At 38.9% G+C, this 25,452-nt stretch overlaps 1 protein-coding gene across 1 annotated transcript in view; it reads right to left on the bottom strand.

Moving 5' to 3' along the window:
* Positions 1–10,620: 10,620 nt before the first annotated feature.
* Positions 10,621–25,452, bottom strand: part of LOC144684276 (cysteine-rich hydrophobic domain-containing protein 2) — a 75,802-nt gene continuing 60,970 nt past the window's right edge. Inside the window, exons 4-6 of the mRNA XM_078547910.1 lie at positions 18,118–18,174; positions 17,880–17,939; positions 10,621–13,560 (exon numbers count right to left, since the gene is read on the bottom strand). Of these exons, the coding sequence (XP_078404036.1) occupies positions 13,510–13,560; positions 17,880–17,939; positions 18,118–18,174 (168 nt within the window). The 3' untranslated portion in view covers positions 10,621–13,509. The remainder of the gene's footprint in view (positions 13,561–17,879; positions 17,940–18,117; positions 18,175–25,452) is intronic.

The following is a 25,452-nucleotide window of genomic DNA, read 5'->3' on the forward strand; positions in this document are numbered from 1 at the left end:
TCAACCTCTCCTCATAATAAAATCCTTCCAAACCCAGGATCAACTTAGTGAACATTCTCTGGGCTGCCTCCAATGCCTGTGTATCTTTCTTTAGATAAGGGGACCAAAATTGTTCACAGTATTCTAGGTGTGGTCTAACTAGTGCCTTGTATAGTTTTAGCAAGACTTCCCTATTTTTATACTCCATTCCCTTTGAAATTACAGGAAAATTAATGCAAATTCTGGATTTCGAGAAGAACAGGTCTGTAAAAAAAAGGGAGAGGACTTGAATCGGCTTAATTGGGTAATACTCCTTGGAGGGGTATTGCGAACACAGAAAAAGGACACACAAAATATCTGAATTCAAAAGGAAGTCGTGTATGAATCCAGATACAAAAGGTATGTGGTAAAACAATTTGGCTAACTGGACAAATCAAACTCATGCAAAACATACTTTAACAGACTGAAGTAAAACAACTCTCCAAAGAACAAGAATTGGTATTTCGCTCAACTGAAGGTAACAAGTTGCTATTAGAGCCACCAAAACTAACTGGAGAAAATGATATATAGATAATAATAGGGGATTCAATAGTTAGGGGAGCAGACCAGTATTTGTGTCTGCAGGTGCGATTCCAGGATGGGATGTTGCCTGGGTCAAGGATATCATTGAAATGTTGCAGAACATCCGGGGCGGGGTGGGGGGGGGGGGCAGGGGGAACAACCAGAGATTCTGGTCCATATTTTTGCCAATGACATAGCATAGGTGGCAACAGGCATGAGGTCCTGCAAGCAGATTTTAGGCAGTTAGGAAATTATCAGGGCCATCTCAATCATTGAGCATGTTCCAAGACAGAAATCGATAGATTTCTGGAGAATAATGACATCAAGGCATATGGAGATGGTGCGGGAAAGTGGCATTGAGGTAGATGATCAGCCGTGATCTGAATGAATGGCAGAGCAGGCTTGACAGGCCAAATGGCCTACTCTTGTTCCTAATGGAAGGCAGAGGAAACAAAAGAAAATAGAGAAAGGAGTTTGGCAGTGCCCAATGGTATAAACTGATGCAAGATGTCTAACAAAAAAGACAGATGAACTGAAGGCACAGGTCGACACGCGGAAGTATATCATAGCTATTACTGAAACATGGATTAAAGAAAGGCAGGAATGATAGCTCAACATTCCTGGCTACAAAGTTATCAAACGAGATAGAGAGGGGAATAAAACGGAAGATGTTTTCAAAATGCAATTTACCTATTATATCTAAGAGGGGTGATATCTTTGAAGGATCAAAGTAAGCAGTGAGGAGGACATAAAGAGGCTGCAGATAAGCTAGATAAGTGGACAAAAGCATAGCAAATGGAATACAATGTGATGAAGAATGAAGATTTTCCACTTTGGTAGGACCCCAGATCTGCAGCAATGTGGTTAACTCTTAAATGCCCTCTGCAATGGCCTAGCAAGCCACTCAGTTATGCCAAACCGCTACAAAGTCTCAAAAAACCAGATGGGCCACCCGGCATCGAGTGAGGCACCGGAAACGACAATGGCAACTCAGCCTCGTCGACCTCCTTACTAACAACTGGGGGCTGGTGCCAAAATTGGGACAGCTGTCTCTCAGACTAGTCAAGCAACAGCCTAACAGAGTCATCCTCAGGGAATCATATCTTACAGATAATGTCCCAGACACCGCCATCACCACCCCTGGGTATGTCCTGTCACACTGGCAGGACAGACCCGGCAGAGTGGCATACAGTCGAGAGGGAGTTGCCCTGGGAGTCCTCAACATCGACTCCAGACCCCATGAAGTCTCATGGCATCAGGCAAACATGGGCAAGGAAGCCTCCTGCTCATTACCATGTACCATCCTCCCTCAGCTGATGAATCAGTGCTCCTCCATGTTGAGCACCACTTAGAGGAAGCACTGAGGGTGGCAAGGGCACAAAATGTACTCTGGGTGGGGGACTTCAATGTCCATCGCCAAGAGTGGTTTGGTAGCCACTACTAACCAAGCTGGCCAAGGCTTAAAGGACATAGCTGCTAGACTGGGTCTGCGGGCAGGTGGTGAGGGAACCAACAAGAAGGAAAAATATACTTGACCTCACCCTCACTGATCTGCCTGCCGCAGATGCACCTGTCCATGACAGTATCTGGAGGAATGACCACCGCACAGTCATTGTGGAGATGAAGTCCTGTCTTCACATTGAGGATATCCTCATCATGTTGTATGGCGCTACCATTGTGCTAAATGGAATAGATTTCAAACAGATCTAGCAACTCAAGACTGGATATCTAATGAGGCACTGTGGAGCATCAGCAGAATTGCATTCGAGCACAATCTGTAACCTCATGGCCCAGCATGTCCCCCACTCTACCATTACCATCAAACCAGGGGATCAACCCTGGTTCAATGAAGAGTGCAGGAGGGCATGCCAGGGGTAGCACCAGGCATACCTAAAAATGAGGTGTCAACCTGGCGAAGCTATAACACAGGACTACTTGTGTGCCAAACAGCATAAGCAGCAAATAATAGAAAGAGCTACGCGATTCCACAACAAACATATCACATCTAAGCTCTGCAGTCCTGCCACATCCAGTCGTGAAAGGTGGTGGACAATTAAACAACTTACTGGAGGAGGAGTCTCCACAAATATCCCGATCCTCAATGATGGGGGAACCCAGCACATCAGTGCACAAGATAAGGCTGAAGCATTTGCAACGATCCTCAGCCAGAAGTGCCGAGTGGGTGGTCCACCTCAGCCTACTCCGGAGGTCCCCAGCATCACAGATGCCAGTTGTCAGCCAATTCGGCTTATTCCACGTGATATCAAGAAACAGCTGAAGGCACTGGATACTGCAAAGGCTATGGGCCCTGACAACATTCCGGCAATAGTACTGAAGACTTGTGCTCTAGAACTTGCCGCGCCCCTAGCCAAGCTGTTCCAGTACAGCTACAACACCGGCATCTACCCAGTTATGTGGAAAATTGCGCAGCTACGTCCAGTACATAAAACTCAGGACAAATCCAACCTAGCCAATTACTGCCCCATCAGCCTACTCGCGATCATCAGTACAGTAATGGAAGGGGTCTTCAACAGTACTATTAAATGGCATTTGCTTAGCAATAATCTGACACCCGGTTTGGGTTCCGCCAGGGCCACTCGGCTGCTGACCTTATTACAGCCTTGGTTCAAACATAGACAAAAGAGCTGAACTCCCGAGGTGAGGTGAGACTGACTGCCCTCGACATCAAGGCCACATTTGACTGAGTGTGGGATCAAGGAGCACTAACAAAATTGCAGTCAGTGGGAATCAGGGGAAAACTCTCCACTGGTTGCAGTCATACCTAGCACAAAGGAAGATGATTGTGGTTGGTTGGAAATCAGTCATCTCAGCTCCAGGACATCATTGCAGGAGTTCCTCAGGGTAGTGTCCTCGGCCCAACCATCTTCAGCTGCTTCATCAATGACCTTCCTTCTATCGTAAGGTCAGAAATGGGGATGTTTGCTGATGATTGCACAATGTTCAGCACCATTCGTGAATCCTCAGATGCTAAAGCAGTCCCCGTCCAAATGCAACAAGACCTGGACAATATCCAGGCTTGGGCTGACGAGTGGCAAGTAACATTCGCACCACACAGTTGCCAGGCAATGACTATCTCCAACAAGAGAGAATCTAAAGATCATCCCATGACATTCAATGGCATTATCATCACTGAATCCCCCACTATCAAAATCCTGGGGGTTACCATTGACTAGAAACTGAACTGGACTAGCCATATAAATACTGTGGCTACAACAGGTCAGAGACTAGGAACCCTGCGACGAGTAACTCACCTCCTGCCTCCCCAAAGCCTATCCACGATCCACAAGGCACAAGTCAAGAGTGTGATGGAAACTCCCCACTTGGCTGGTTAAGTGAAGCTCCAAAAAAACCCAAGAAGCTTGACACCATCCAGGACAAAGCAGCCCACTTGATTATCACCCCGTCCACAAACATTCACTCACTCCATCACCGACGCAGTAACAGCAGTGTGTACCATCCACAAAATGCACTGCAGGGATTCACCAAGGGTCTTTAAGCAGCACCTTCCAAACCCACAACCACTACCATCTAAAAGGATAAGGGCAGCAGATAGATGGGAACAGCATCACCTGCAAGCTCCCCTCCAAGTCACTAATCATCCTGACTTGGAAATATATCACTGATCCTTCACTGTTGCTGGGTCAAAATCCTGGAACTCCCTTCCTAACAACACTGTGGGTGTACCTACACCACATGGACTGCAGCAGTTCAAGAAGGCAGCTCATCACCACCTTCTCAAAGGCAACTAGGGAGTGGCAATAAGTGCTGGCCCAGCCAGCGAAGCCCACATCCTGTGAATGAATAATAAATAAATAAAGCACAATATTTGTTGAATGGTGACAGGCTAGAAAATGTTTGCATTCAGAGGAACCTTCAGGTCCTTGTGCATGAATCACAAAGTTAACATGGTGGTACAGCAAACAATTAGGAAGGCAAATGGTACACTAGCTTTTGTTACAAAGGGTTTGGAGTATAAGAGTAATGAAGTCTTACTACAATTAGGCAGGGCATTGGTGAGGCCACACCAGTGTACTACGTGCAATTTTGGTTTCTTGACTTAAGGAAGAACTTATTTGCCTTAGAGGTAGTACAATAAAGGTTGACTAAACTGTCCTGGGATGAGGGGATTTGTTTTAAGAGGGTAGACTAGGCTTATGTTTTCGCAATAGTTTAGAGGAATGAAGTGATCCAATTGAAACATAAAATTCTTAAGGGGCTTCAAAATGTTTCCCCTGGCTTGTGAGGTCTATAAAATGGAGTCACAGACTTAAGATAATGGGACAGCCATTTATGGTTGAAAAAGGGAGGAATTTTTTCAAAGGGCTGTGAATCTTTGGAATTCCCTACATTCAAGACGGAGGTCGATAGGTTTTTTTCAGTAGTAAGGGAATTAAGGATTATGGGGATAGGAATGTAATTTCAGGTGCATCAGTCATGAGTTTGTTGAATAGTAGAGCAGGGTCTAAGGGATAAATGTCCTGCGCCAGCTCCTATTTATGTCATTATGAAAGGGGAAGGGGTATTCTGGGGGGAGGGGGCTGTTGAGGAGTGAACCAGGGTGTCACAGAAGACCTGGTCCCTTGGGAATGCTGATATCTCAGTCCCCAGCCCTGGATAGTCACTTCTACTTCCTGCCTAAGGTTTAGAGACCGGATCTAGCAGCAGCCCTTTGCATCAGCCTGCCCTTGCCCCATGGAACTGATTTATTTTTATGCAGTCTCATCCCACCTACATCCACTACTCTTCCAATGCCCTCTGCTACTTTAGCTATTTTCAGGTCCTAAATGTCTTCTTTCCATCATCAAAGTCCAAACTCTCCATACCTCCACCAGGATAGGCTGAGGTTTGATGCTTCTTCCTTGAATGGAGACCCAACTAGTCCCCAGCCAACAGTACTCTAATTTGTCTGGCATAACTTGTTCTCACATTGAGCAACTTCTCCTCTGACTTCATTCACTTCCCCCAAATCAAAAAGGTGTTGCAACATATGCTCTTGTTCCAGTCTTACTTAGGTCCCTCCCTCACATCTTTTTCTAGTGTATGACCACATTGGTGCAGTTTCTGGCTATCACCCCAAACTGGAAAATTTCATTAGCTTTGCTTCGTATTTCCACCCTTCCCTTGCCTTCACATGGTCCAATTTTGATTCTTCCCTTCCTTGACATTTGTGTCTCCTTTTGAACCAATTCTTTGCTTTTTGACCAATATTTACCGTAATAAGTCCACATTACTCCCACAGCTACCTTGACCACACTTCTTCCCACCTGCTTTCTGTAAGCATCTATTCCATTCTCCCGCTTTCCCCATCTCTGTTGCATCTGTGCTGACAATATATTACTTTCCATACCTATGCTTCCGATATATCTTCCTTTTTCCTCAGCTGAGGATATGATTCCACTGTGGTTGACAGGGACTTTTGACTGCGTCTGTTCCATTTTGCACATTTGTCTTCAGCCATTGCACCCCCCCTCCCAGAACGACAAAACGGTTCCCCCATTTTCACCTTCAATTCCACCTGACTCCACATTCAATGAATCACCTTCAGTTATGCCTTCCACCTCCAGCATTATGCCATCACCAAACACATCATTCCCTCCACTTTCAGCTTGCCACAGGGATTATTTCCTCCACAATACCCCAGTCCACTCAACTGTCCTTAACTCCCCCATACCACAGCATCTTGCCTTGAAAGTGTAGAAGATGCAATTCCTGCCCTTTTATCTCCTCCGTTCCCATTGCCCATGATACTAAGTACTCCTTCCAGTTAAAACAGTGACTTACTTGCATTTTTTTTCCCAGTTTAGTATACTGCATTTGCTGCTCATGATGCAGCAGCCTCTACATTTGTGGTAACAAATGGAGATTAGATGAACGCTGAGTAATATCTCTGTTCAGTCTTCAAATTCAAGATAACTGTTCATGGTGGGGTTTAGGGGTAATGTATTAGTATGGGTAGTGGATTGGTTAAAGGACATAAAACAGGAGTAAATGGTTCATTTACAGGTTGGCAGTGTGTAACTTGTGAAGTTTCACAAGGATAAGTGTGTGGGGGGGAGCGGTATCAGCTATTTACAATCTATATTAATGACTTAGATGTCGGGACAGAGACTAATATATTCAAGTCTTCTGACAGCATAAGGATAGGAAAGAAAGATGCAAGGGGATACTAGGAATCTGTAAAGGGATATAGGCCGGTTAATTGAGTAAGGCAAGGTGGCAGATGGAGTATAATGAGGGGAAGGCAAAACTATTCACTTTGGTTGGAAGAAGAGAAACTGAACATTTATTAAAATGGTGAGAAACAATTAAAGTTGGTACTAAGAGGGATTTGAGCATCCTTATACATGAAACTCAAAATAGCAAACTGGCCTTCATTGGAAGGGGTGTAGAATACACAAGAAAGTAATATTTATATTACTTATAAAGTTATGTTTCACCCCTTTTCTATTTTTCCTTAGTTCTGTTGAAGAGTCATGCGGACTCGAAACGTTAACTGAGGTCCTCTCCACAGATGCTGCCAGACCTGCTGAGTTTTTCCAGGTATTTTTATTTTTGATTTCCAGCATCCGCAGTTTTTTGCTTTTACACAAGAAAGTAAGTCTAGCTGTAATTGTACAGTATTTTGGTCAGATCACACCTGCACTAATGTGAACAGTGTTGATCTCCATATCCAAGGTAGAAAAATTGTGCCTTAGAGGTGGTGCTACCAAGGTTCAATAAGTTGATTCCCAGGATGACAGGGTGTCCTATGAGGAGGGATTGAGTAGAATGGGTCTATACTCTCGGTATGTTTCCATGAGATTATGTGTCATTCTTCTAAACTATAGTTCCAAGAGAGCTTGACAAGAGAGATGCTGGGAGGCCATTTGACATGGCTAGACTCACAGGATAAGGAGTCGGCTATTTCAGTCTGGGATGAGGAAAACAATTTTTACCCAGAGGAATGTGAATCTTTGGAATTCTTTACCCCAGAGGGCTGTGGATCTTCAGTTGTTGAGTATGCTCAAGGCTGTGATAGATTTTTGGGCACTTAGGGAATTAAGGGATATGGAGATAGGGCAGGAAAGAGGAGTTGGAGTCAAAGACCAGCCATCATCCAACTGAATGACAAAACAGGCTGAAAAGGTCATATGACAAGTTGTGCTCCTTCTGACTGTAGCTGTCTTCTCCCAGTTCATTAATAAAGATAGTGAATAGCAATGATCCTAACACTGATTCATGCAACCTCGATACAGAATCAGTATGTTGAAAAACAGCCTACCGCCTACGAAAATGTAGCCAATTCCTTATATAATCAAATTTGTCTATCAATTGACAGAATTATCTCTTATAAAGTGGGTGGTATTTTTTCAAAATCTAAGTATACACAGTCAACCAGTCTATCTTCATCCATTGATCTAGGAACTTCTTTAATAACCACTGCAGTGTCCAAATGGTCATAGACAGTGAGGAAAACTTTCCATTTGGGAATACCAGTTTCACCTCCAAAAAATGAGCACTAAGATACTGAAACTTGGGTACCTGTTTTGTGCATAAAATTCACTTGCTGCCATTTTAAATCAGGGCTTCTATCAGGTGTTCTCTAAACATGGCTTCTGGTAAAAGTGGTCATGTCTTACCCATCTGGATGAATTTTTTTTTAAAGCAGCTATGGAGCTTCTTAAATGATGCACTACTATAATTACTAAAGATGGAACAAAATGCACTATAATACATTAGTTAGGCCTCATCTAGAATACTGTGCCCAGTTTTGTTCATTTCAGGTAATGGGTAAAATAAATACTCTGGAAAAGTTTCAGAGGCAGGCAATTAAAGTGATGCCTAGTTTAAAAGCTCTTAATTACCACAATAAATGTGTTGGATCTTGTTACCCTAAAAATTATAGACTTCAGGGTGATTTGTGCTTTCATATAATGAAGGGACTGAACTATGTCTAAATGGCTTGACTATTTGAATTAGGGGCACGTGCCAGAAATGAAGCAAGCACATGCTCGGCTTATGTTAGCTGTCAGGAGATCGGTTTGTTTCCAATGACCATGGACCTTTGCAACAAACTGTTGGCTTGTGTATGGAGGGCAGATTTGTTGCAATAATTCAAAAGGAAACTGGACAAATTTTTGATATGGCTGATATCACAATGCATAGGTACAATATTAGACGATAAGCATCATAGCCACTATGGTCTCAAAGAACAAAGAACAAAGAAAAGTACAGCACAGGAACAGGCCCTTCGGCCCTCCAAGCCTGCGCCAATTGCCCGTCAACTAAAACATTTTGCACTTCCGGGGTCCGTATCCCTCTATTCCCATCCTATTCACGTATTTGTCAAGCTGCCTCAAACACCACTATCGTACCTGCTTCCACCACCTCCTCTGGCAGCAAATTCCAGACACTCACTACCCTCTGCGTAAAAAACTTGCCCCGCACATCTCTATAGTTTTCTCCTCTCACCTTAAATCTATGTCCCCTAATAATTGACTCTTCCACCCTGGGAAAAAGCTTCTGACTATCTACTCTGTCCATGCCACTCATAATTTTGTAAACTTCTATCGAGTCATCCCTCAATCTCTGTCGCTCTAGTGAGAACAATCCGAGTTTCTCCAACCTCTCCTCATAGCTAATAACCTCCAGACCAGGCAGCATCCTGGTAAACCTCCTCTGCACCCTCTCCAATGCCTCCATATCCTTCTGTTAATTTGGCGACCAGAATTGCACGCAATATTCCAAGTGTGGCCTAACCAAGGTTCTATACAGCTGCAGCATGACTTCCCAGCTTTTATACTCAATACCCCTGCCGATGAAGGCAAGCATGCCATATGCCTTCCTGACTACCTTATCCACCTGTGTTGCCACTTTCAGTGACCTGTGGACCTGTACACCCAGATCCCTCTACCTGTCGATGCACTTAAGGGTTCTGCCATTTACTGTATAATTCCTACCTGTATTAGACCTTCCAAAATGCATTACCTCGCATTTGTCCGGATTAAACTCCATCTGCCATTTCTCCGCCCATGTCTCCAACCGACCTATATCCCGTTGTATCCTTTAACAATCCTCTTCACTATCTGCAACTCCTCCAACCTTAGTGTCGTCTGCAAACTTACTAATTAGCCCAGTCACATTTTCCTCCAAATCATCTCCTGGAACTCATTTTGGTTGCCTGCAGGGATTAATAGGGAATTTCTCAGGTTCCACCATCAGCGGTCTAGGTTTTTTTTTTTAAAAGCTTTCCCAAGATATTATGCAGCTGTTGGTGGGTGGTGTCTACTCAGCCTTTTAGGTCTCATTCAACTTTATCCTTTACCCAGTTCCATAGGTGGGCAAAGAGTTAAGGGACCATCTTGTTGTTGAAACTAGAAGTGTAGATCATGTAGCCAAGAATTTCAGCAAAGGATTAAGCATCAGTTTACACACTAAACAATGGGTACAAAGATAAAGAGAGAGAACTAGGACAATACGGCCCACCTTTCCTATATTTTCACAGAATCAGTAAACCCCATCACAGCATTCAATTCCTTCAAATATAACTTCTCTCTTTTCTTCCCTTCTTCTCTACCATCATAAAAAAAGTCAATTGGGTTCAAGCAAATTCCATTTGCCTGGTTAGAAACTATGAAGGTTGCATTTTTGGTACAAGTGCACTGGTTTACTACCACATTTTGTTGATTACATAATTGATTCAGTAATAAATGCACAGTGAATATCTTGTAAAGTGTTTCCATTGACTACCATCAAGTGAAAACATTTCTTATAGGGACTCTTCTTCAGCAAAGAATTCTCTTGTACACTTGCATATGAAATCTGCGTTAGTTCTTTGTAAACAACTTATGATTTCCTAAAATACACCACAGTGGAAATCCTTCCCATATTGCTAAATTGTTCAGAAAGCATCAACTTGTATCTTTTACATCTGTTAATTTTGCATTCATATCTAAACACAATGAATTTCACTGAAAATTTTAAAATTATGATTTTCCACAATTTTGAAGAATACATATGTTCTAAAACAAATCTGGATTAGATTGCTATGAAGAAAATAGTTTTAATTCACAAAAGATATGATACAAGGCTGATATTTTAATATTTGTGAATATTTATAACAAATTTCAAAAATTCCAGTCTTGGGTCAGGCTCCCTGACAAACTGTAACAAAAAAATAGTTGCACACCAAAGATTCCAAATTTACAGTACAGTAAGATTTTTCAAAGTTTGCTGCAGTTATATAAAGCCTACACTGTAAAGATCAAATACGTTTAACCTACAACTAGAAAGCCATTGTTTCCTAGACTTTGAATTAATCATGCCTAGCAAAGCACTGGATTTTGGCCAATTCTAAAGATAACTGAGCCTCATAATTAGCCAAACAGCAACTGGCATTTATAAAGAAAACCTGCTAATAGACTAAGTTTGGAACACTATCAGGAACAGTTGTTTGGGACTAGTTTGGAGGTGAAATGTGAAAGGAAAAACATTTAATATCACCACCTTTATACCTTATTCCATGTGTCATTTATCATTAACATTTAGTCCTTCTCAGCCAAGATGATGGATTAGTTCAGGTCCCAGATCACTCCATATCTGCAAATTGTTGTCTGTAGCAAGGTTTAGATAGGTAATGATTTTGTTCTTCTCCAAAGTTTAACATTCATTGCGTGAGGTGGCTACAGGCCAACAAAAAAATAAATTGGTGAAACTCATCCCTGCTCAAAAGTTGACTTAAATATGACAGGCAGTGCTGGACTTCCAACCAATGAACAAGTATATTCCACTGCTTTGATGGAATCACAAGAAATCTACAATCATATTTAAGATAAATTAGCATTAGTGTTTCAGTGTTAAATATTTCTGACCAGTGTCTTTTATTTCTGAAACAACTCATTCTCATTTATCCATCTGTAGGAAATTGCTTTCTGTGTACATTGCCCTTAGAAGAGTCACTTGCAGCCACATAATCTAAGTGAATTTGAAGTAAATAACGAGCACAAATAGACATAAATGCAATAAAAACATAGCAAACATAACACCTGAATATGCATACAATCATACAAGGTGAACAGCTGTTGACAGACCAAACTTCAACAGAAGCATTATTGCTTATAGAATGGCTACACGATTAATTAATTAATTGACTGTTTCATGGGAGACAATAAATGGATGACATGCTTCACTATAGAGAGAATGAATCAGATAAATTACCAAACTGCTATTTATCAAACAAAATTATCATTAACTTTGGTCTTTCAGATTATTGTAACATTTACACAAAAAAACATCTTTTCCTCTCTATCACAGCAGAATGAGGTGTTTTGTTATCCAGAATGAAAAGAAAGGTTCAGTGAATTCTCCATCTTTTCCCCCACCCTGTGCCTCGGATCTGGGTATCAGGTTAGTATGCATGCATACTGACTAGGACAGTAATACATCATTATGCACAGCAAAAATCTCAAGTCAATTATGTAGCTTTTTTTGTAATTCAGAAGTTATGGATGAATTCGATAATCACACACATCTGATCAAATTTGATCATTCAATCTTATTTCGCAAACTGATCATCATTTTGGGATACTGGGAACAAATGCAAGAAATAGGTAATTATGTATAGTTTTTCAACAGCAGCCAAAGGTGCTAACAATATATGGGAATTTAATTTTATATGATTCCTAATGTTTCAGACATTTTATTTAACAGTAAAAACTGACCCTTTAAACACTGGGGACCAACTTCCGTAAAATAACCGACTTTCTAAAAATCCGAGCAAAGCTATAATTAAAAAAGCTAAAAATATAAAAATATTAACCTGCACCATAAGTCTTGGTAATATTCAGTGAAATACTAAATGGAAAGCAGCACCTCTTTGAATACACTGACAGGTTCCACTATCTGAGGTGCAGAATATTAAAAAAAAATGACCTGACCCAAAAATCTATACAATATACATAAGTCTGAATAATGAACTATTTGTTAACATCTGTACAGGGCAAAAAAATCAACACATCTATATGTAAATCTAAATTATGCAGAAAAAAGTAAACAAATAAAGTAACAGAAGTCATAAAAGCCATAATTTATGGCAGCTACCTGAACAAAGTATCCATTTTCCTGTTGCATTTTTCAAGGTCCTGGCTCCAAATGATCATACAATGCATGCAAAATCCTTCATTTGATTTTGCTACAGTATTAATTCAAGGTATTTTATTCCAATTGTTTTGAGTTCAATATTCAGGACGTAGGCAGAGCCAGTTGACATGATTTCTTCACTCCGTTTTCTTCATATGAATATTGTGACTTCTATAGCCACAGTAGTATGTGTTTCTGAATATGTGCACAGTAGATCTCAAGTTCAAATTTAAAAGGACAGAAAGAAAAAAATAGTATATTAAAACGAGACAAGAAACAATACAGCGCAGGGAAACTACTTCTGTTTGCTCTTCGGGTATTGGGTGGAGAATGGAACATGCAGAAAAGTTGATTCTTCTAAAAAATCCAGCTATTAATTTTAATCCATTATCAAAAACCTCCTAGAAAAATGTGGGGTGATTCACAGGCATTACCACCAAATTGATTATTTTAGTAACCATAGAACCATTTTAGGCAATTTTACTGAGTGTTGTGAAAGCTGTGCAGAAGGAAATCGGTATCAAGAAGCATTAAAAGGAGAGGGCAAGATGACTATTAGAAGCATCTTGGAAGAGGGTGGTGAGATCCAAATAAAAGGAATGACAAGATAAATGCATCTAGTGAACAATCGAGAGAAGGAAAGTTTGGAATGTAAGTTATGAGAAATACAAAACAATTAACTTGAGCAGAAAAGTATGGATAGACAGGAATGAACAACTCAATTATAGCTTTAAGAATCTGTGAGGCTGACAATCTTCACTAGGAGTACCAAGCAAGGCACCATTGGAAGGACAATGCACTTGAACAAGTCTCTGAAAACAAAATCTGTTGCTAGTCTGGTCGAAATATTGGTGTCTTCGGTAAAAACTCTATTAAGATGACCTAAGAAAGAAGTAATTAAAAACAAAATGATTACAAAAAATGTACAACCTCTTAACAGTTTATTCCCAGCAATGCTTTAATAAGACTGAACGAGGAATGACAACCAACAAACATCCCGCAAATTTTGAAACCATTTAGTTTGTCCTTCCTTTAACTTGAAGGTCATTAGTCAACTATGCTCCCAGCATGTGACTAACAATGGCCAACAGATTATAATATCCTCACACTATCATTAGCACTGCACAAACACTTGGCTAATATAAATAGAAAGAAGTTGTGTAACAATTAAGAAACTGTGTGTTTTAACACAATTCTTATTTATTTTGATTATATTACTTTGCAACAAAGCCAATCAATGGCCATTTTGAATAATTTTTTTGCTATGTTCTGAAGAGATTTCACACCATGAACCTGACATCTTTGGAAATGTTCATTAATCAAAACTAACGAGTTGGGAGCTGTGTTTAATTTTAATTACATGAAGAAGTTCAAACAGCTTCTGAATTGTGAAGTGAAAGAGAATTATGGCCCTAATGGCATGTATTGCAGAAAATGAGGGAAGTTTGAGAGGAAATAGCTAAGGTTCTGATCATAATTTTTAAAAATCCACCTTAAATATGTAAATTATACTAGGGGACTGAAGGGTTGCTTCTTTAATTAAGCTAAATATGCAAAAGAACTACAGTGTTACCTTTATTCAAAAAGGGTTAAGCTAAGCCAATCATCTGAATTTAGTTGGTGGTTAAGTGGAGACGGGCCATCATGTGTGACAAAATTAATACTCAATTTGAAAGACAAAACTAATTAAGGCAAGCTAGGTTAATTTTACAAAGGGAAGTCATGTCCACTAAATTCAATAGTTAATTGAGGAAATAAGAGTCCACTGACAGAAAAATGAATAGCTTTCAAGTATATTGATTTTTATAAGGTGCTACATAGAAGGTTTGTTAATAAAATTGAATATATTAAGAGCATGCGCTAGCATGGATAGGTAATTTGTTTAGAAGATAGACTGGTGGTTAGTGGATGTTTTTCAGACCAAAGGGATTTAAGGAGTGCCGTCTCCCAGGGCTGGGACAATAGGTTATATGGACAGGCTATCAAAATTTGCAGACATCACAAAAATAGAAACTACAGTTAATGGTGAAGAGGACTGTAATTGATTACAAGAGAACAAATAGGTTAGTTAGTGGATTGGGCAGAAAGAGGCAAAATTAGATTGGTGAGAAATGTAAGCAATAGATTTTGGGAGGAAAAATGAGTAAACCTTCAAAAGAATTATGGGAGCAGTGAGCCTGAAGGATTTGGATGCACAATCTTTAAAAGTGGATGGTCAAATTGATAAAGCTTATGGGATCCTAAGTTTTACAAATGGAGGTATCAAAAGTAGAGAGGCAGAGTTAAACCTAAACAAATCACAAATCAGGCTGCAGTTAGAATGCTTTGTCCCATTTTGGGGGTATCTTTCTTCACCAGAATATTAAGGGTGAGGTTTTAATTATAAGAAGAAAAGAAAACATCAGTTCTTTTCAATGTATTTCATTTAATTTCATTACGCAGTGAAGGTTAAAAGGATATCTGCTAGAGTATTCCAAGTTATGAGGATTTTTTTCCTAATGTACGTAGGGAAAGATTATTTTCACGAGTTGATGATTCAGTAACTAGAGGGCATAAATTTCAGACAGCCAAAAAATGAAGGCAGACATTCAGAGAAGATGTTTTAAAAATGCAGAAAGTTGTTAGGAACAGCAGAAGTGCAATCCATAATAAAAGTGAAGTGAATAAGAGAAGTGCATAAATACTTGGAAAAGAAAAATTAAAAGAACATGAAGAGTAGGGAAATGGAACTTTTGAGGGGCATGGTGGCAATAATCTAAATGGCCTCCTCCTATGCTGTACAAGGTTATGATTGTTGAACCACACCTTCAGTCACCCCTCCTAACTCCCAATTCCTACTTGGAATTGAACTTCTGACTCCTTTGTGATACATTGCTATGTTAAAGGCACTATGTAAATGCAAGATTTTGTTGCTGTAGCTGAAGCAGGCTGTGCATGTCCAGAAAAACAGAGATATGTGATGCCCAGTGCCACCAGCAGTAATAAAGACAGGAAATGCTTGAAAAACTCAGCAGATCTGACAGCATCTGTGGAGAGAGAAACAGAGTTAACGTTTCGAGTCTATGACCCATCTTCACTGGCAGTAGCCATTTATGTTTGGTGCTGTGCATCTGCTTGAGCAAAGAAAAACACTTGAGGCAGAACTCCATTTGGTCGGGGGCACAGCTGACCAAGTTGGGGGGCGGGGTGGGGGGGGAGGGGGGGGTGTTGCTGAGTAGTCTCTAATGTAAGTGAAACATAATGCACTCTGATAACTTCAGAATGATTTTTCAATAAAACTAAAAATCAGGGTTACAATTTTTCTTAACTGCAGAATCAAAATTATGAGTTTTGTTATTTTGTTGTTACTGCTATCTTCCATTTATTATTAATTAGAAATCATTCCCATTTATTTTCTAAAAATAATTTTAAATTAATATGTAACATTGGTGCTAGCTTATCTTCAATTTTTTTACATTTAAAATCAGTTTAGGATTTATATACACAGGTTGCTAGCTACTCTTTAGCTGCAACTATGAACAAAACAGCTCGTACCAGCAAAGAATGAATCTTAATTCAAACACTTTCTTGTTTGGGGACTAGGGACATGACGTTGCTATCTAAGAAGAGAAAAACCTTTAACAACTCACTCAGGTCCTCCCTCCTTTGCATTACAAAAAACTCTTCACGTGCCTTTCACATTCTCATAAATCAACATGTTTGATATAGTTGCTGATGTTACAAATAATCTATAGCAACCAATTCAGCGAATGGGTGCTGTTCCACACAAAAAAGCATTTTGAAAGGCTTTTGTTATCTTGTAGACTTTGGTTTCAAATAGGGTTTTCAATAAGGTTAACAGAAGAAAGGTGATGAGAAAAGCAGATATTTAAATAAGACATTAAGTAGAAGTTAACTAACATTTGTGAAATTCCACAAGGAAACAAAGTTTGAAATGAATATTTTCTAACAGCAAAACAAGGAGTGAAACTGTTACTAAAATCTAACGGCTTTCACAAGCCAAAGTTTCCATAGAATGCAGAGGAGGAATATGGAAAATCTGTCAAAACCATCCTACATTTTTTTTAAAAAATTCAATTAAAATTAAATAGCCCATTAAAAGTTAGGATGCAACCAAACAATTTCTGTCAAATTGAGAAAAATAGAGAAACAGGTCTGACCTTGTACTTAAATGCAGTGGGTACAACGCAATTTATGTGCAAACTCAGATCACTTTGGTTCTACTTTCATTATTTTTTAAAAAAAAATTAAACAGCATCGCATTTAGACAGCAGACAACATCATTAAGTATTGGTCATCTATCTGCAGTATTCAATGTTAGCAAATTATCCTTGATCTATATTCCATTCCTGTCACCCCCTCCTCAAGTCTTCCCATACTAAACCAAGATCATTACCCGGCATATAAGACTGACATCAAGTGATGCGTTTCTTCCAATGGGGGCTTGATGAATGGGTTATAGTGAGAAAAGTTGCAAGTCTTACCTTAATGCAAATAATATTTGGTAGCTAGAGGAACTGTGGGAGTCAAATTCTTTTCAACTAACCTGTCACAATGTGAGCTGCTACCCTGTTTTTGACGAGCCAATGCCAATTTTACAAAATGCTCAAAGAGCTTACTAATTCATAATGCATTTCAGAAACAGATAGGCGCAGTACTAGATTAAATTACCCAAAACAAAAAGGATGCATATAATTTTGTTTTGGTCACAAATTTGACTCTTGCTTTGAGATACCTGCTCAATAAATAGTTGCTTTGTTTAATCATTGACCACAACAATGATTTTACTTGCTTCTCATGGAACCCACTACTTCTCCATTAGATTATTGTTCAGATTGCAGTGTGTGTTTGGAAGAGAGCTTACCATTTCACTTTGCATAGTTAAACTAAAACAGGCTTAAACATTTTTGTGATGAACTTAGATGGACACACCAATCCCCTTAATACATCGCAGTTAATTCATTCTGCAATTAATTTATTATTTTCAGAGCACAGTGCAAGCCTTGTTTTCAGGCCATTCATAACTTTATAAATCTGCCTTGCACGTGAATATGTGCATCTGTGGACCGTGATAAATTTTTCCACTCAAGCGACTAAGTAGGCTGACACCTTTCTGATTAATAACTGCTGAAAGAATAAGATCAGAAGCAAAATAAATGATCATTTAATAGAGAAAGTAACAAAACAGCCCTTTAACTTACATATTCCATCATGTTATTGGTTTCACATTTCCTTTTGCTTAGTCTCCAGTGCAAGCACAGCTGGAAAAGAAATGGAAAAAAGGAAGAAAAATGACTTCCATTTTATTCCTACATCCAGACAAACCCATTTATCCATCTTTCATATTTTTCTACCAACAAAAGCATCTGTTTCCATACTGTGCAATTCAGACCCCAATGGTCTGAACCCCATGCTAAAGTTGCTCCCTGCGGCACTCACCTTGTGGTATAACCTATTGTTTTCCCATTCTAATAACTTCTCGATCGATCTTCGTGTCTGGAAGACAAATGAGGTAGAATTTTACTCTTGACTGGCTTCTGAAAAACTTTGCAGTGCAGCTGCTTGTGTGAATGGAAGAGGCAGAGAGGTGTGGGGACAGTGACTGAATACAGGGTGGTCCTATGCCACAGGCTGTGTTCTGCCAAAGCACCTTTAGTGTTAAACAGTAACTAAAAATGGTACTCATTCCCCGTGTGCCCCCCACCCCTATTTCCAAACCAACAACCTTTTAAAAGGTTTTTAGTTATGACAAAAGAGAAAGTTATTACTATTATAAAGTAATTAATTTTAATATCACATTGGTTAATAAAAGGCCATCCAAATTATGCATGCAACAAATATTAAATGCAGATGTGTATAAGCAAATGGTAAAATGTATACAAGAAACTTACCGTCAAAATCTACATAACTAGAATATTAAGGAGGGCTTGCACAATCGATATATTTGTTATAGTAACTCATATCACAAATCAAATCAAAGGCTCGGCTCAACATGAAATTAATGTTATATCTTTATTAAAAGATCACATTGCACTACTTCTGAAATGTATCAACTTGAGCAAAATAATGAGGTTTAAGATTTAAAAAAGGATTGCTTTATCACAATTTGTACCTATTAGTGATTCAACTTCTCGCTCCAGTTATTACCCATAAATTGTAAAGAATGGTCAGTAATTAGATTTAATCCAAATACATAAAATTGAGAACTACATCATTACTTGAAGTTTGGCAGAATATATTGTTTATTTCTGTGCTTAAATTCTGTTTTCCCCAATATAGTAAAATAAAACCATCAGGTAGTGAAATGTATTTTACTATTTGCTTAAAGCCTTATTTCTTAAAACACAGTCCTTTATTTCACGTTCCTTCATCTAGTTTAAATTGTGCAAAGTAAAAAGAATGGTTTACTATGCAACTTCTTCAGGGATGCCCATGACTGGAAGCTAGTTCATGTTTTGTTTGAATCAAAGATAGAACATGTAACGCTGACGATATTGATTCTAATAGAGCAAGAGGGACAAAAGAATCCCTACTGATTACCCCTTTCATATCACTAACATATCTATATATCAACAGGAATTGGACTAAGATAGCAGAGAAAAATTGTCCTTTTTAAAAAGGAAGGGGGAAGGGTAAATAAGTGATGAAGCCAGGTGTCAAAATAAGATTCTAAAGCTGCAGGTGCAGAAAAGCCATTAAACATTGCCCTGCAGTTCAACTGCACCACTGATGCAGCTGCTGCTCACAAACCCAAGTACATCACTGTTAAAAGGATGTCAGAAAACAAAGTAAAAACAGGTACGAGATACACATTTGTCCTTTCCTGTTCTAACTTACAACTCAAGCTTTACGGTGTTAATTAAGAAAAGTTATAACTTATCAAGGTATATAACTGGGTAACAGATATTCCCATGGAAATTTGCAAAGAATAATTTTCCTTTAAAGGCTGATGTTAGTCAACCCAGAAGTGCTCAGCACAGCTTTATTGGTGTGCTAACCATTCTTGTTCATTTAAATGAGGCAAGAGTCAAACCTGTAGCATCTAAGCCAGAAAAGTAAATAATTTTGCCAATTGCATTTTAAAATATCTTAGCTGTAAAGCTACATTTTTGAGATGAAATTCTAACCTACACAAAAGTTGCTACTGATGTAATAAGTTGCTTGTTTTAAAGAATATTACCAGTTTGATTTCACAACTGGAACCTGAAAAAATATAATATATTGATAACTAACATTTCTACTGAGTGCAGTGAAATGTCTTGTAAACAGCCAAAATGCTTAATAGTAGAAAGTTTTCTATAAACAATCTGTAATATTTTGTGTATTTACAATCAGATAATACATTTAAACAAACAACTGAACATAACTAGGTGCCTAAGTATCACTATTATTTTCATAAGTTTTTTTTAAATTGAATTCATTACTCAGAATTGTGGAAAATCAAAATCTTAAAACAGGCTATGTTCCAGTTTAACATGAATTCAAAAAAGAAAAAAAACTAATGTAATAAAATCCCATTTTTGTGATTATAGTGTAGGTACATACACAGATTACTGGGATCTTTACTTGGCAAGTCAATCACATTTTAAAAATTAGAACAGCAGATATTTTTTAAAAAACAAAAATACCCTTGGGGGAGGTTTAACTCCCTACTTAACGGTTACATCAGCCATCCAGATGTAGACTTTTTCTTTACTAATAATACTACTGGTATTTATTGCTGGATATCTGTCAGCTACACAAATATAATATAGAAGCAACAGGGCAGAAGTTATACTTTTGGATGAAAAAAGTTTGATAGATATATTTAAAATCTAAACTTTGCTAATGCTGCCCAATCTTATTTTGTGAACACCATAATAGCACCTATACATCCTCAGTCTGACCTCCTTTGCATGTAAACAATGCAGCAGTTTATCGTTACACTTTTTAATTTTAGTTGCTAGTCAATCTGAAATAAAAAGAAAATAAGTTTGTGGAGTGTAATTAACATTCAGTTCAGTCATTTTGGCCCTTGTCTAGCCTCAAAGCTTTGTTAAAATTTGCTATTCTGAAGGCTTGAGGGAAATCGATTTGATTCTAATGGTACCATGAAAAGAACATGATCTAACTGCTTTCAGCCCTCCGTAAATCTGTACTTGGTCTTTATCACAATGCTACCCCAATTTAAAAAGCACTGAATGTCTCGTCAATGACTTTGTGAAACAGACAAGGAGCGGACATAAAAATTCCAATAGTTGTTTAAGCAGCAAAGTTCATTTGCATCACAGCGAATTTGAAAAGGCCTGACCTCTCAAACCGCCTCTCAGGTCTATGAAGTTGTAGCCTTGACAAGCTTGCATTGACAGAGCTCATTGACTCTGAAAGGCTACTTTATCAATGGAAAAAGACGGACTACGTTCTTCTACTTCAAACTGGCATCTGCCTGCCCACCCGCTGCTGATCCGAAGGTGACACTAATACAAAACTACAGATTTTACTCCCCAATATCCCTTTAGCATCGACATTAAGTACAGGATATACTTCATTTCTGTTTTTTTTCAATGCTGGCTGGCTGCATTCTACAGGAGTTGTACTTCTTAACAAAGCAAGTACCAATGGAACTACTGGGTGCAATCACATTATAGGCTGGAACAAAAACTCTGAACACAAGCCGAAAAACTGCTCAGCCTCAATACCAGAAGCTGCACAAATTTCAATGTCAGGCTTTAAATAAAGGAAGTTTTTCAAATTTCCTAAGGTTCTGTTTCTTGCAAACTTACCAACACACATTCTATCAAACTAAAGCTTCAACTAAGATAAAACACTGGGAGATTAATGATCAGAGTATAATCTGCCAAAAAATTTGATCTGTCTCTTTACTATCAGCAAATCGGAAATAGTGATGCATTTCTGCACTTTCAAATAGTACCTAAATATTCCTGAAGTGTAGACACATCACTGAATCTAAATTTTCCTTGTAATTTTATGCTATTTCTTTCCCTTCAAAAAGCATTGGTTTATTTGCAAACATTGGTAGCCCTCTGATATTTTTCCCAGGTTGTCAGCAAAGCCCAATCTAATTCCACCAGATCACAACACGTCCACAATTTTAAAAGAGGTCACTGGATACCGGGCAGGCATAGAGGTGGATTGTAGTGGCCTTACTATTTGTATGACTGACATCAGATAACTCAGCAGAGGGGATGAATGTGGGACTTACTTATCTGTAAGCAGCAGCTACGCATTGGGAATTTTCAGTGAGATATCAAGGAAGATCACTTAACCCCATTTAAATTACTTTAGCAGAGTTTGAAGTACAACATTACCCCTAACATGGATGTTTTTCAAGAGAGAAACACTTTACAAATTGCACAAATATTCTGTTATTACTTGGCAGTCAGACAGCTCAAGTGGTGATAGCAAGAGGGCTGGAGAGGAGCCTGGAGTGGGAGGGGAAGGATCCAGTCATCATGGGCCACATGGGTTCCAACAACATAGGTCAGACTAAGAAAGAGGTTCTGCTGAGGGAGCATGAGCAGCTAGGGACTAAATTTAAAAAGTAGAACCACAAAGGTAATAATTGGCTAAGCTAAATAAGATCAGTGAGTTGAATGTGTGGCTCAAAGATTGGTTTGGGAGAAATGGGTTTCAATTCATGGCACACTGGCACCAGTACTAGGGAAAGAGACAGCTGTACTGTTGAGGTGGTCTTCACCTGAGCTGCACTGAGACCAGTGTCTTGGAAAACTGTATAACTAGGGCTGTAGAGAGTGCTTTAAACTAAATAATGAGAGGGAGGGTTCACATGTGGGGAGATTTGGAAAGTTAAACAGAAGGGACAAGGCAATAGTGCAGGGTAGCAATACGGGTAATAATAACCAGATTGTGACAGGAAGGGGCAGAGTGTACAAAAATAAGAGTGCACCAGCAATTAAGATCAAGAGTTGGGAAAATTGGTAAAAAGACAGAATTAAAGGCTCTTTAGCTGAACGCACACAGCATTCATAACAAGATGGATGGATTGACAGCACAAACAGAAATAAACGAGAATGATTTAATAGTCATTAGATATGGTTGCAAAGTGGCCACAGCTGGGGACCTAAATATTCAAGGATATTTGACATTTCGGAAGGATAAGCAGGAAAAGGTGGTGGGGTAGCTCTGTTAATCAAGGACGAGATCAGTAATCATGAGAATTGATCTTGGCTCAATGGATCAAAATGTGGAATCAGTTTGGGTGGAGGTAAGAAATAGTAAAGAGGTGGGAGTGCTTTATAGGGTCCCTGACAGTGGCTACATTGTCAGACAGAGTACAAAATAAGAAATAATAGGGGCTTGTAAGAAAGGTACAGCAACAATTGTGGTTGATTTTAATCTTCATATAGGTTGGACAAATCAAGTTGGCAAACATAACCTGGAGAGTGAGTTCATAGCATGTACTTAGGACAGTTTCTTAAAATAAATGGTTCTAGAACCAACCACAGAACAGGCTAGTTTAGACCTGGTAATGTGTAATGAGACCGGATTAATAAATGATTTCATTATAAAGGATCCTCTAGGTAAGAGTGATCATAACATGATAGAATTTCACATTCTGTTTGATGGTGCGAAATTTGAGTCTGAAACTAGTGTTTTAAACTTTAATAAAGGCAATTACAAGGGTATGAAGATAGAATTGACTACAGTGGAATTGGAAAGTAAGTTTAAAGGGAAGATGGTAGAGATGCAGTGGCAAACATTTAAGGAGATATTTCATAACTCTCAACAAAAACATATTCCATTGACAAAATATGAGAAAGATGCACCATCTATGGCTAACTAAGAAATTTAGGATGGTATTAAATTAAAAGAAAAGATGTACAATGCTGCAAAGATTAGTCGTAGGCCAGAAGATTAGAAAAGGTTTAGAACCTAGCAAAGGGTGACTAAAAAATAATAAAGGGGGGGAAACTGGAGTATGAGGAAATTAGCAAATATAAAAATATACAATAAAAGCTACATGTATATAAAAAGGAAAAGAGTAGCTAAAGTGAGCTTTGGTCCCTTAGAATGTGAGACTGGAGAATTAATAGTGGGAAACAAGGAAATGGCAAAAGACTTTGAACAAGCATTTTGTATCTGTCCTCACAGTAGAAGACACAAACATCTCAAATAGTAGAAAAGCGGGGCAAAAGGGGTAGAGGAACTTAAAACAAATCATGATCACTAGAGAAGTAGTACTAGGAAAAATAATAGGACTAAAGGCTGACAAGTCCATGGACTTGATGGCCTACACCCTGGGGTCTTAAAAGAAATGCCATTTCAACACACCACCCTGCTCTCATGCCCGCATGTCCATCCTTGGCCTGCTGCAATGTTCCAGTGAAGCTCAACGCAAACTGGAGGAACAGCACCTCATCTTCCGATTAGGCACTTTACAGCCTTCTGGACTTAACATTGAGTTCAACAACTTCAGATCATGAACTCTCTCCTCCATCCCCACCCCCTTTTTCCAATAATTTATCATTTTTAAAATATATTTTTCTTTTCCCACCTATTTCCATTATTTTTAAATTTATTTCCACCCATTGTTTTATCTCCACTTTTTAGCCTATTTTGATCCCTTCCCCCCGCCACCCCACCCCCACTAGGGTTATCTGTCACTTGCCCGTCCTGCTTTCTACCCTTAATGTCATCATTAGCACATTCTTAGCTAATATCACCACCATCAACACCCATTTGTCCTTTTGTCTATGGCATCTTTGGCAATCTCTTCTTTGCCTCCACCTATCACTGACCCTCTAACCAGCTCTACCTGTCCCACCCCCCTCAACCAGCTTATATTTCACCTCATTTCTATTTTTCCTTAGTTCTGATGAAGAGTCATACGGACTCGAAACGTTAACTGTATGCCTCTCCACAGATGCTGTCAGACCGGCTGAGTTTTTCCAGCTATTTTTGTTTTTGTTTCAGATTTCCAGCATCCACAGTATTTTGCTATCTTAAAAGAAATTGCTGCAGAGATAGTGAAAGTATTGGTTGTAATCTTCCAAAATTCCCTAGATTCTGGAAAATTCTCAGCGGATTGGAAAGCCACAAATGCATCACATCAAGAAAGGAGGGAGACAGAAAGCAGGGAATTATCAGCCAGTCAGTCGAACATTTGTCATTGGAAAAATGCTGGAATCCATTATTAAGAAGGTAGTAACAGGCATTTAGAAAATCATAATACAAATCAGGCAGAGTCAGCATGGTTTTGCAAAAGGGAAATCATGTTTGACAAATTTATTAGAGTTCTTTGAGGATTTAACAAGCAGGGTCGATAAAGGAGAACCACTAGGTGTAATGCATTTGAATTTCCAAAATGCATTTGGTTAAATGCCACATCAAATATTACTATACAAAATAAGAGCTCATGGTGTTGGCGGTGATATATTAGAATGGGTAGAGGACTGGATAATTAACAGGGAACAGAGTGTCGAGATAAATGGATCATTTTCAGGTTGACAAACTGTAACTAGGAATGCCACAGGGATCAGTGCTGTGGCCTCAACTATTTACCATCTACATTAATAACTTGAATAAAGGAAACGACTATATTGTACCTAAGTTTGCTGATGATACAAAGATAGGTAGAAAAGCAAGCTGTGAAAAGGATACAAAGAGTCTGCAAAAGGATATAGATATGTGAATGGACAAAAAATTGGTAGATGGATTATAATGTGGGGAAATGTGAGGTTTACCACTTTGGCAAGTTGACTAGAAAAGCAAAATATTACTTAACGGAGAGACACTGCAGAATACAATAGGATG

The sequence above is a fragment of the Cetorhinus maximus genome, chromosome 1 (genome assembly GCF_964194155.1).
Source record: "Cetorhinus maximus chromosome 1, sCetMax3.hap1.1, whole genome shotgun sequence".
In the NCBI taxonomy this organism is placed as follows: domain Eukaryota; kingdom Metazoa; phylum Chordata; class Chondrichthyes; order Lamniformes; family Cetorhinidae; genus Cetorhinus; species Cetorhinus maximus.